This window comes from Hibiscus syriacus, unplaced genomic scaffold (assembly GCF_006381635.1).
Source record: "Hibiscus syriacus cultivar Baekdansim isolate YM2019G1 unplaced genomic scaffold, ASM638163v2 tig00002840_pilon, whole genome shotgun sequence".
Classification (NCBI taxonomy): Eukaryota; Viridiplantae; Streptophyta; class Magnoliopsida; order Malvales; family Malvaceae; genus Hibiscus; species Hibiscus syriacus.
This window is the reverse complement of record NW_024061947.1, coordinates 7705330-7718665: the sequence shown is the minus strand read 5'-3', so window position 1 is coordinate 7718665 and position 13336 is coordinate 7705330. Positions and strand designations below refer to the sequence as shown.

Below are 13336 nucleotides of genomic sequence, written 5' to 3'. Positions count from 1 at the left end.
GCAGAGCATTTTTTATTCTCTCTCAATTAGAGAGAGAATGAAAAGAGAAGAAATGAGAAGAATGGCTCGAAGGGTCAGCCATTCGGGGTTTATATATCTCTCCCAAACGATGTCGTTTTGGGTAGGGGGTATAAGTGTAATTTATGCTTATTGGTAAACCCTTTCCGTAACCCTTAAAATTTGTAAACTTTCAATTTAGTCACTGAAATTGACTTTTAATCATTTCAATTTAGTATTTAAATTTTATTTTATTATATTCTAGCCATTAACTGTATTTATATATATATTTAGGGTAAATATTAGGATTAGTCCCTTATAATTTTATTGAATTTATTTTAATCCCGTGTTAATTATTATGATTAAATTACACTGTTAATTATTATATTTCATAATATTTTGAATTAGAGCTTTTAATTTTAATATGTTACATTTTAATCACTAATTTCATTTTTGATCCTGAATTTTTAATATTTTGCAATTTAATATTATTGCTTTTAATTTCTTTTATTTTAATCATTATTATTATTTACTTAATATTATATTAATAATAAAATACCATATAGTATTAATTTTATTTTTATCCTATACTTTAAATATAGAATTTTATTTATTTATTTATTATGTTTTATACACTAATATTTACATTAAATATAGTATTATAATTTTATAATTTGATTAGATAATAATATTTATTTATTTTTAAATACTAAGAAAAGACAGTCTTAAAGCAACTAGATGGCATATTCTGGTATATTAAAAATAAACAAATATCCTGCTTATAAATATATATATATATATATATATATATATATGCTTCGTTTTTATTATTTTTAAGAAAAATCTTTTTATTCTTCTAAATATTTATTTATTTTTTAATATCAAAGAAAATGTCCGTCTTAATATAACTAGATGTTCTATTCTGGTATTTTAAAAATAAATAAATATCATACTTATAAAAATCAGAAAACACATATTGTTTTATTTAAATTATTTTCTTAGGAATAAATATTATTTTTAATATTTATTTATTTTTCAAATATTAAGAAATGGCAGTCTTAAAGCAACTAGATGTCCTTTTTTATGTTTTAAATAAATAAATATTTTATTTATAATTTATAAAAATTATTTAATATCTTTTTCTTCCTTAGAATTATCCGATTAAAATGCGAAATAATAGGATTATAAATTAAATTTATATTCAAATTCTTAATTTCTAATATTAGAGACAATTTATAATTGACAAGGACCAATTTTGGGCGTTGTGGGGGTGTTAATCATTTCTCAAACGTAACCGACCGTGAATCCCTTTTTATTATTAAAAAGAATGAATTTTTGGTTAAACACAAACCAGTTTATCTTTTAACTGGTGTTTTCTTAAAAACTCTTTTAAAAGATGATTTTTATGGATTCGACCTACCTAATCCAAAAGGCTGATGGCGACTCCCAAAATATTTTTTAAAATCAAAATTATTTTTTATACACATTATTTTTCTCGCCAAGTAAAAATTCGTATCCGGACAAAAACCGGTTACGACACATATTAAGACATTTAAATTCGTTTTAAAGATCAAGATCACATTATATTTATTTTGTGTTTCCAAAATCCTTCTTTAAACATATGAGAGATACAAATTTAAGACGTAATTACTATGCGAGATTAACATCATCTCATAAAAATCTCCTTTTTTTAATGTTTGGGCACAATGCATATCAATGGGGTTGGGGAGAAGCCTATATAACTTAATGCCTAACCCCTTTTTTTATTCCTAACCAATATCCGAAAAATTATAGACTAAACTAGAAATTAAAATCCAAATATAGGATTGTTCATGAAACTAGTTGGTTGCCGTTAATCTTATTTTAAATTATTCTTTTAATACTTTTTCTTTAAATATTTTTTTTATAATTAATTCATACAATGGTCTTTAAAATTTGATATTTAGGGCCAGTTTACCGCAGTTTTTAAAAAGTGATTTTTAAAAGTATCTTGGAAACGAATTTTTAGAAGTGTTGTACGAAAGTGTAGTTTTAAATTTAATTGTTTAAGATTGTTGTCAAAAAGTGAGTTTGAAAAGATAAAATGTACATTACATATATTATGTTGTAAATTAACAATGTAGCATTTAAATTATATTTACACTTATTAATATTGTGCTATATAAAATATATCAACTTAAACTATAATAAAAATATAAAAAAAATATTTTAAGATAACAAATTAATAATATTTTTATATGTGAATTATTTTATTAAGAAAAAAATATTTTCAATACTTTTTAACATGTGGACATAAAATTATTATGAAATAATAATTTAAATACTTGTTTAGACAAAAAGCATATTACAAAAAATATTAGTAATTAAAATAAATTATTAAGTAATAAATTATATTTTAAGGATGATAGTATTAAATTATTAAAATAAAATATAAATACATAATCGAGTGGAGCTCATGTATTAGTAAGTATAAAATTATAATTTGTTTCCAAACGCAAAGTTAAAACTGAAAAAACTTGAAATCCTAGTTTTTATGGTTGGTTTGAAACCACAGTTTCCACCATAGTTTTTTTTCCATTTTTTACACATTTAACATTGATTTTACGGTAGAAACGGTGTTTTTACCTAAAAGTGCTTTTAAAAAGCCATGTCAAATGGGTTAAATTCGAATTTCAACCTTTATAACCTTTGTTTTTCTTGTTTTGAAACTTCAATCTCTCTTGTATAAAATTAATTATAACATAAAATAACCTTGGAGCTTTGTAAGTTTGGTCAAATTGATCATTGAACTTAATAAATTTGATCAACTTGATTTTTAAATTATTTTTAATATTAATTGGATCATTAGATTTATAATTCAATATAAAAAATTAAAGAAATAATTTGATCAGAATTATTAAGTTTAATAATTAATTGAACCCATCAAGTAGCCTTAATGGTAAAAGGGAAAGTTCTTCTCCCTAGAGATTTTGTATTCGAGCATTTGCATCTATAAGTTATGTGTGCATTGTCAATTGATTAAGAAAATTCTAAACATATACTACCCTATAATCACCTATACTATTAAAAAAAAGGTTAAATGATTCATTTAAAAAAAATAATTGAGAGAATAAATTTATTAAATTCAGAAACTATTATGTGTTTGAAACCTATAAAAAAGGGAAGCTTCAAATAGCATTAATATTCCGTAATGATCAATATCCCTTGGAATCGTTTCTGGTTTCTTCCTTTCATACACGAAAATGGTTATCGTAAAGCAAGATTTCACATCATTAGTTTCATCTCGAATAAAATGGTGAACCACAATTAATTGTATTTTTTTTGTCCTTCAGTTCCAAGGCTTCGTCTTGACTAATCTGGATCGACCCGGATCGTACACCTAACTTTGGTGGGTGAGTCTCCTGACGGAGATTTTCTACATTCATAAGGACTCGAACCTGAAACATTGCTTAAGCGATATCAAGCTACTTACCAATTGAACAGTCTCTGTTGGTACAATTAATTGTAATATAATATAATATAATATAATATAATATAATATAATATAAGGCTTTGAAAAATAGTAAAGATATTTGAAAAACTGCATGAATTAGTTCGAAACTCGACGTCAACTTTTCGATTCCATGTTTGTGCCAAGCAATTATATTCGAATAATTATATCATCTTTGAAATTTATAATATGGAATCTTAAATAGGTTATCTATCCATGTATACCAAGTGTTAAATTGCCATTAAAACCCTTATATTTGTTGTATATCGTTGTCACGTTATTTTCTTATTACAATTAATAAAGGTGTAGAATGTATTTCCTCCATCATATTGATTATTGAAAAAAATAATTAAACATTAAGGAGTTTTACGCTTGAATTGATATGGGATAAATCAACACTTGCTCCCTAAACTTAATAACTTCTCTTGATTTAGTCTCTAATTATCTTTTTTTCACATTAGTCACATGATTTGATCACTTTTTTTTTAATTTGATCTTTGAATTTAGACGTTTAGTCCTTTCAATAATGTGATGCTCTGGTATTATATCACATCATTATTTGAACATTTTATATATAATTTTTTAAGTGATGACATGATATAATCTCAGTGTTACATCACTAAAATAATTAAAAATACAAATTTATGGGTCTAACTGAGAGAAGTTGTGAAGTTCATGTACTGAATGATGTTTTATCTTTCTTCTGGCCGATAATTGAGAGAAGATGTGAGTAAAAATACATTCACTTTGCATTGTTTTTTTATTTCAAAAATGCTTTTTATTCCAAAACAACTTTGAAGAGTATTACAGAACAAAACCTGAGTTAACATTAATGATCATTTATATCATAAAATATTTATATTTGATTTTGAAAAAAAATAATTGTAAATTAAGTATGTGACATAATATTAACAACATTTTCATTGAAATAAAGTTTTTGTTGATGTTAGGAACTAGGGTTCAAATAAGCAACTCCTCTCGTGTACTCAAACACTACCCGGGATATTTTTTATGATAAATCTGAGGTCAATATAAGATAATATATATTCAAAGATTATCAATTATTTGACAATAAGTATTCATATCCCTGCATGCGTCATGTTCGAACCTAAAACCTCAAGAAATAACAACAAATCTCTCAATCATTAAAGTCACCTAATTCATGTACTACTTTAGATATTGGTAAAATTATTATTTTACTCGTTTAAAAATATCAATAAAAATGTATATCGTTCGATTCTTTATGAAATTTATAATTTAATTTTCATCTCTCGAAATGAATTAAACCCAAACACAGTTATAGAAGGGAGAATATATGGAAATAGGGGGCTAGGTTAGTTTAGAAAGAGTGCATAATCTTGTTAGGGAAGTAAGGCATATGTAAATAGTGGGACATATTGGGTGGTCTGCGACTAGGTATACATAAACAAGCACACAATCTCATCACGTGTCTTTATCTTCATTTCTATTCGTATGAAAAATATTGTCACCTTTTCATTTAACCTCCCTAAATATCAACATCCATTGCCTCTTAATAATTGCTTGTCCATCTCACTCTCCTCCCCTTTAATTAATTACCGTATTTTATTCTCGTATGAAAATTTATTTTGTGGACTCGGCTCACCATATCATCCATAGTCTCAATGAAGGACAACCACAAAATTTAAAATAACTTCCAAGTAATCACCCTCTTTTTATTTACATAGATGAAAAAGGAAAAGATTCACCTTAAAAAAAATGATGTGGACAAATATTATTTATTGAGACTACAGATGACGTTGTGAGCCGAGATCATCTAATAATTTCTTCATTAGAATACCATTTTATGTTCAAATAATAATATTTTCAAACCGAAAATTTATTTATTAATTATATTATGAATGGTCAATATAAGAGGAGATGATTCGTTAATCTACGAATAGAAATCTTCTGCCCCCACTTTGTGCCCCACTAATAATTTTTTGAAACGTGTATTTTTATTTATATGGCAACACAAACCTTTTTTTTTTAAATTACTCCCCTGATTTACTTCTTCTACATTCTACTTTTACAGAAAATTTTGGAAAAGATATACATATATGAACCTTTCCAAACCCACTTTCACCCAGACAATTAATCGATGAAAACTTACGTATTATCACTTTTAGCTCCTCAAGTGTAAACACATGAAGATTAAAACCATAGAACGAGGTCGATGAATCTTCCAAAAACATCGAGCTTGGATCACTTAAGTCTAACATGTAAAACTTTGTGAATGAACTTTGCTTTGAATCTTCCTTCTTCGACTTGCCTTCCGGCTTCACAACACCCTTTAAACAACTCAAGAGGATGGATCTCAAAATAATCTTCATCACTGACATCCCTCTCCCCCGAATCTGCGAATTTAGTTCTATATACATGAATACAAGAGTTTGACATTGGCGTGTATGAGAAGTCGAAAGTTTGTTTCTTGCATTTGTATGAAAATACAAACGAAAGCTGCTTGTTGTGCTTTTCCAGAATCAAATGCTAAGGTAACAATACCAATACAAAATCCAAAGGTGTGGGTTTATTTTATTGAATTGAAAAATGAGAATCAGGTACTAATCTTGCAGAAAGAAAAAGAATACCATTTATCAGTTGGGGTACACTAAAATCTGTTGCGAATTGAACTTTTTTTGTATTAATCAACCTAAAAATTCTTAATTTATTTTGGAGTTCGTAAATAAAAGATATGAGGTTAAAAAGAAAGCAAAATTTTTTTAGAAATTTACATGTGTTGCCATAAAAAGAAAAAACACGTGTCAAAATGTTATTAGAGGGGGATAAAGAGGGACACATAGAGGGGGCAGAGGATTTTTGTTCGTTAATCTACTCCTTTCCCTTCGATTAGTAATATAATTGGTTCAAATCTCCCCTTGAAGTACCACTTCGATATCTCCTCTCTTCTCTTTAAACAAAACCCTAGCAGCTTGGAGCGGCATCAAGCTTAAAACAAAAATGGGGTTTGATGATATTTGCAGCACTGGCCTTGGTCTTGGTCTAAGTCTAGGTTTAGGTTGCCTTGTTAAGCAAGAAACCTTTCCTCATCGACGGAAGAAGAAGAAATCGTGGATGGCAAATGGCCTTTTCTGCCCGTCCCTGACATTAGGTTCATCGGATGATGCTAGTAAAGCACATGCCAATGACGAGTTGATCGATTTGCACCGGCAAGCATCTTCTGTCACCGTGGCGTCTTCGTTTCCGGACTCTGGTGTGAAGAAAGAGAGCGGTTTTGGCGGTGGCGCGGAGGTAGAATTTGAGAAGGTTTCTTCAAGGGTCAGTGATGAAGATGATGAAGGAAGCCATAGAAAGAAACTTAGGCTTAGCAAACGACAGTCTGCGATTTTAGAAGATAGCTTCAAAGAGCACACCACTCTCAATCCTGTATATTATTTTATCTTTATTCTATCCAATATATATATATATATATATATATATATATATGAATACAAGTATTCAATGCTTCTCTGTTTCTTGTGTTGAACAGAAAAAGAAGCAAGCTTTAGCAGATCAGTTGAATCTAAGGCCACGGCAAGTGGAAGTATGGTTCCAAAATAGGAGAGCCAGGTGATTTTATTTATTTGTTAATTTATTTAAATTTTACGTGTTGAAAATTTTAAATTATGGATTTAACATTTTTTTATACAGGACCAAGTTGAAACAGACCGAAGTGGATTGTGAGTTGCTGAAAAGAAGTTGTGAAACGCTAACAGAAGAGAACAAGAGCTTGCACAAGGAACTACAAGAGCTTAAATTATGGAAACAAACTGCATCTTATTGTATGCAGCCCCCTGCGGCCGCCGTCCTCACCGTGTGCCCTTCCTGCGAGAGAGTTGCCAACGGCGGCGAAGACGCTTCGGGTTTTAAAATCAGAACCAAAGCTCACTTGTTCACTCACCCTTCTGCTGCCTGCAGCTAAGGCAACCGGTTGAGGCCATGAAAACACTGCTGCAACTTTGTTCATGGCTCATGCGTCACTTCTTTCTCTCTATATATATATCGTTTCATGTTTATTAATTAACATATTATATACAAAATCATATATTTGTATATACTTAGAAAAATCTCAGAAGATTTTGGTCTTCATGTTACTGAAATTTTAGTTATTTTACTACCTTTGATTAATTAAGCGAAAATTACATTGATTAAATTAATACAAAAATTAGACATGAGAACAAACGCCAATTTTTCATTTATTTTTAATTTTACATCGTTTTAGGATAAAAATAACTAGACATTATATACATAGGTCAACTCCAGGTATTCAAATAGAAGTTGGATAGTGGAAAATAGCGGCGTGAATCACACCAAAAAGGGTAAATCGTGGTTGTAATTTAGCGGATAGTAGTCAATCACGGTAATAGCAGACTGCTATTCCGTTATCTCATTTTTTTTTTTGAAAAAATTCAGTTTTTTTAATAAATTCATTTAAAAAAATTCACGGCCGCGATATTCGTAATGACTGCAATAACACCCGTTATACATGTACTCACGATAAACGTAACACGATCGAAAATGCGGTCTCAACCTCAATCTAAATCTCTGGTCAACTCCTGGGCTTTTCCGATTATGTGGTGGAAAAAGAATCTAAAACCATTCGAAATTCCATCAATAACGTGATAATGTATTGGAAGGTTCTCCCAACTTTTTGCATTATTTAACAAAACATTGTGAAAGAATAAAGGCAATGACGCCATCCAAAAACGAAATAAAATTATTAATTAACAATTCCAGAATATTTTAAAAGAAGACTATGCTAAAACTTTTTGTTTTATCTTTGCTTGCTTGATCGACACTTGACATACGAATGATGAGGCATGTCTAGACTGGGATATTATATTTTTATTTGTTTCGGCCAGTCATTTTGGGTTCTCTTATTCACAAACGCCATTTTTCGAAGATGATTATGATAAGTGTAATGATACGTTCTGACACATTCTTATTCATTTTAATCATAATTGCTGTTATATTTTTAACTTGTGAAACAAGGAACACAATGAATCGAAGCTCAAATTTAGTTTGTGTAGAGTGCTTGATTGAAATGCAGTGGACAAATCCATATAACCATGCAGCTTGCATCCAGAGGATTAAGCTCATTATCGGTTAGGGTATCCACTCTTCACCGTAAAAGTACCACCCATAGTCGATACGGTCCACCCAACCAAACCACTCGGAGGACGCCGAGTTTCTGGTGTCGATAACACCGGAGAATCCAGGGACCGTAGTGTTTTTCCATCGCCAATAGATGGTATCCCATCACCTCTGTCCCAACCTTTGTTAAAGATCTGCAAATAAAACAACTGTGTTAACAGGCTGTATGCTAAGGTTATTAAGAGAGCCTCTCTTCATATTTGATGCAAATGGTTCGTTTCTTTCACAAGTGATAAAAGGATTCAGCAAACTGACACAAATTTACTCTTGGACTAAAGGCAGAAAACCCAGGAAAAAATGAAAAGGCACAAGGTAACACGCTACAAGCAGATTCGGATTTCAAATACAGAAGAAAAGGGAACGAATTACAGTTTCTACAAATATCGGACTTATTGAACATATTTTCTGAGAGCTAAAATTGTTGGCAAATGATCATCCTTGAGTCTGAAAGGGTTTATATGTCTTGAGGCTTTGAATCAGTCCTTGAACGGATCCCGCTGCCGCAATGAGTGAAACCACCAAGCAAACCCAGCTCAGTATTTTTAGCCATATCCATCTGAATGAGTATTTAGGGATTTTCGTTTGCGCTATGTGCATCTCTATCGGAAAGTACACAGTTAACGGCCAAAACGAGCCCGCTCCGATGAGACCCAAGAAATCATTGAAGAAAGGAAATATCATGGCTATGACCGCCGTTACAATAACGTATGCCGTCCTCCCCACCAACCTGAAGAAATTGACGTAGTAAATGCCGTAGAACGGAATGTCAACAGCGTGTTCGCCGGTGATGAACTTGTTGTCCGACCAGTTCCTGGAACACCAACCCTCGACGAAGCCGAATAACGGTTGCGCGAAAACCTGAAAGCATATAAATCATATTATAATACGTTTGAAATTCTCATATCTTTCAATAATTTATTTTCCTTCTTTTAAAATTTCATAAATTTATTTTTGAACATAAAATTCTGTGCCCGCTATGTGTTGTGAGGATATTAGATTCTACCTGATATGCTCCGATGAGATGGATAGCAATGCAGATGTTGGCGAAGTCGATCAACCAAAAGGGTTCATAGAAACCAAAGCCTGTAAGAAAATTCCCAGGCGCATCGTTGCCGAATGCGGCGTATCCAAAAAGGCCGCAAAGTACATAAAACAAAGTGGTCGTCGAAACACCGACGCTGGTTGCTCTTTTCATGGATTTGTTCTCCGGTGGGCTCGATTTGATCGTGTCCTGGAATCAAAAGAATTTCATATTTCTTAGAAGGGAAAAAAAGAAAGCACGGTGTGTCCTATCTATGGCTGCGGATTATTCTTGGGGTTGCACTCTCAAACTTGATTCTCTCTTTTTGGTACGAGACAAAAGACAATCAAAAGTTAAAACACACAAGAAGAGAGTGGAATCTTAGAGTTGGTGTGTGTCGGGTCGAGTCAGTCTGATTTCCAGATCACCCGAATTTGATGCAAAAAAATAAATCTCTATATTTTTATTCGATTTGACTCGAGTTTAGACGGGTTTCATTCACATGGAACTTGACTCATTTTTAGGTTAAAACCTAAATCTAATCCGATTTCATTCTAACTCGACCATATCTTATTTAACCCAAAATTAATTTTTTAAAATAAAAATAATAATCCAACCAAATCAAATCGTATTAAATTATTTTTTTTAAATTCTAATGAAATATCCATCGTAAAATGGATGTTTTTTTTCGGAAAATTAATTTAAATTGAATTGTTGTCATCCCTAATTATGCATATCCATATGTATGCATATCATATATGTATGTATGTGTATCATATATGAATGTAGAAGTATATATACTTGCCTGAATCTCAATGAGAACAGTGGAGTAAGCATAGGCAAAGGCAATGTCGCCGATAGCTTGGAAGGTCCTCCAAATTTTTTCCGATCCCGACACGTCAACCCCTACTGTTACACCCGTTAAGGTTGTCCTTACATGTCCCCTACCTTGATGTCACAAATGGAAACAATTAGATGTATTAATTCAAGCCACTCAAAACGAAATATATTCATGATTTTATTACCTGCAACTTTGGCAATGGAGAGACCGAGGCCGATGGACGAATAAGCGAATGACATGACGGCGGCGACGATGGACAGCCATGCAAGCTTGTCGAAGTTGGGGATTTGGCTCAAGAGGAGCTGAATGCAAGCGAAGATCGCCATGAATGGGTAGTTCGATGTTTGGCACTTCACTTGATGTCCATGCTTGTGGAAGCAATTTGACCGTTTCACAGCCCTGATTATTACAAGGTAATTAAGACTATTAATTAAGATTAATTTTGTTAAAAGCAATGATAATATGTTTATCTGTGTATACTTACACCATACTGATTGATGCTGTGATTGTGTATCCAATGGTTATTCCAACAAGATTCGCATACTGAGCCAATCCACATAGCTGAACTTTTCTTCCTCCTGCAAAAAGAAAAGTAATTTCTCTTGTGAACTCATATAAAATATAAAATTTAACTTATGAGTAATTGCATTTATCCAGACTATTAAATAAACATATATATTAATACCTAAATAAGCTCTAACAACATCCATGTACGTATAGTTTCTCTTTCCATGAACAGGATCAGGAGCTCTATAGCAGTCGGCAAGAAGAGTTGAGGTAAAGTAGGTGATGCAGGAGAAGGCCACGAGAACAGCCGGTCCGGCCACCCATCCCAGTTGTGCGATAGCCCATGCAAGAGATAACACGCCGGAGCCGATCACAGCAGTGATAATATGAGCACTCGCGGTAACCCAAGTCCCTTTCAAAAACAACCCACGGCCACATCGAATAAACAAAAATGACATATAAATAATAGGATCATTAGCAAAAAGTAGTACTTCAATTATCATTTACCGGTTCTTTTGGGTCGACCATCATCATCCAAGCTCTTCTGGATACCACCATTCTCGTAATCGCCGGTGCTTTGCTCGATGAACATGCTGCTCTTGTGCATATGTTTAGACATCTACTATGCTTCTCTTTGATGAAATGGGTTGGGTCAAATTATGTGTCCAAATGTAGCACTATGGAGATATGCTTAGACGAGGAAAGGCAAAGGCAAAGACAAGAACAGAACTGGGGTTTGGTTTAAGGTTTTTGTAAGACATTATGATGGAGGGTTCAGGGAGAAAGCAAAGCATATAAAGGGGTTGATTGGAGGTTGGGGAGTGAAATTATCAACAGTCATTTGGGCACAATCGATGGTCGTCGTTTGTGCTTGTGGGGGGTCTTCTCATACGGGGTCCCCACATTTTGTGTATTGCACGGGAACCATCCATTGTGACATCTCATAAAAGTAGACATAGTTGTAAGAATATTATATAGGCCTTCCCAGGGAGAAATGATTCTGCTAGATGGATGTTACTTAAAATATTGAAATGTATTTTATAGGTGAATGCTTAGAGTTTAGATTTTAAAATTAGTATTTATATGATTTATTAAGTGGTCTCAGTGGTCAAGAAAAGGGTGTTTTTTTTAGGTTTAAACAATTATGTCTGCAAGATGTGTGTGCATTGTCAATGATTAAGAGTGATATTTAAATATGAGAGATCGAGTATTCTTGATCCCTTCTCCAACTATGCATGATAGTTTATATATTAACTCTTAGTGTTGATGTTATATTTAAATAATTATTATTTATAGGTTGAAAGACTAATAAAATTATGGCAAAAGGGCATCTAAGTACTTTTTTTTGCACTTAATGTAACCCTCAAACTTATAAAAAAAAATCACTGTGGCCCTTTAACAAACGGTTTCTATCGTTGACCATTACTATGCTGACGTGGCACTTCACGGTACTAACGTGGTGATCCACGGTGTTAACATGGCAGTCCATAATGATTGGTGACATGGCAGATGAGATAATTTGTTTTTTTCAAGTGAGGGTCAAATTGATTTTTTAAAAAAGTTTAAGGGCTAATTTGATTTTTTTTTAATAAAAAAATTTAAATACAAAATATAAAATATTCAAAATTAAATATAATAATACCAAAAATAAAAATTAAATATATATTACTATATTTTTTACCTCAAATTTAACTTAATTTTTTATATAAACTTAAATTTGTTTATCTTGCACAAATTTTATTTTATATATTTATATCCAATTATCTTAAATTGTAAGTGTCTTTCTAAATTCTATTTCAATAAATTTTTATAAAAATGACTTAAATAAATATTATAAAGCCTTATAAAAATAAAATTATGAAATTAAAAATTATTTATAAATTATCATGAAATTATATAATTAAAAAATAAAAAATAGTTATCCAATTAAGAGAAGTATTTTTAGTGAATATAACATGATAGAGGGAAGTAAACTTCACCTAAACTTGATCTTATAAAAAAAAATAGGAATATCTACTTACTCCATCAATTTCTATTAGATACAACTCTATAAAGTCAAAGTAGATATGAACTCCACATGTTCGAGATTTTTTTTGTCACCCTAATATTTTTAAAAAAAAAAAGAATAACAAATACGTATCAACAAAACAAAATAAAATAAAATTAACATTAGAATTTAGAGGAGAATTCTAATAAGATTTTTATTTTGTTTTTGTTTTTAAATCAAAATAATGTATATTTGATTTTTTTTTAGTAATTTAATTTTAATTTTTTTATTTTATATTGATTTTTTAATTTTTATATTTTA

At 30.9% G+C, this 13336-nt stretch overlaps 2 protein-coding genes across 2 annotated transcripts; one reads left to right on the top strand and one right to left on the bottom strand.

The window, feature by feature from the left end:
- The first annotated feature begins 6361 nt into the window (after nucleotides 1–6361).
- On the top strand, nucleotides 6362–7478 carry LOC120153639 (homeobox-leucine zipper protein HAT22-like). The gene is made up of 3 exons (XM_039165554.1): nucleotides 6362–6892; nucleotides 6996–7075; nucleotides 7157–7478. The coding sequence occupies exons 1-3, from the start codon at nucleotides 6467–6469 to the stop codon at nucleotides 7425–7427; spliced, it is 777 nt and encodes a 258-aa protein (XP_039021485.1). The 5' UTR covers nucleotides 6362–6466; the 3' UTR covers nucleotides 7428–7478.
- Nucleotides 7479–8953: 1475 nt separating this feature from the next.
- LOC120156270 (amino acid permease 6-like) lies at nucleotides 8954–11753 on the bottom strand. Its single transcript, XM_039167656.1, has 7 exons — nucleotides 11536–11753; nucleotides 11207–11440; nucleotides 11006–11099; nucleotides 10706–10920; nucleotides 10486–10628; nucleotides 9663–9890; nucleotides 8954–9517 (listed from the first exon to the last, which is right to left on the bottom strand). The coding sequence occupies exons 1-7, from the start codon at nucleotides 11645–11647 to the stop codon at nucleotides 9092–9094; spliced, it is 1452 nt and encodes a 483-aa protein (XP_039023587.1). The 5' UTR covers nucleotides 11648–11753; the 3' UTR covers nucleotides 8954–9091.
- Nucleotides 11754–13336: the final 1583 nt, after the last annotated feature.

Bases quoted from the DNA above. Each gene is read 5' to 3' on its own strand.
- LOC120156270 (XM_039167656.1), bottom strand. From the start codon at position 11,647: ATGTCTAAACATATGCACAAGAGCAGCATGTTCATCGAGCAAAGCACC. The intron at 10,629-10,705 runs GTAATAAAATCA...TGTGACATCAAG, and splicing joins CTCCATTGCCAAAGTTGCAG to GTAGGGGACATGTAAGGACA. The intron at 9,891-10,485 runs GCAAGTATATAT...TTTTGATTCCAG, and splicing joins CTGTTCTCATTGAGATTCAG to GACACGATCAAATCGAGCCC.
- LOC120153639 (XM_039165554.1), top strand. From the start codon at position 6,467: ATGGGGTTTGATGATATTTGCAGCACTGGCCTTGGTCTTGGTCTAAGT. The intron at 6,893-6,995 runs GTATATTATTTT...TGTGTTGAACAG, and splicing joins AGCACACCACTCTCAATCCT to AAAAAGAAGCAAGCTTTAGC. The intron at 7,076-7,156 runs GTGATTTTATTT...TTTTTTATACAG, and splicing joins TTCCAAAATAGGAGAGCCAG to GACCAAGTTGAAACAGACCG.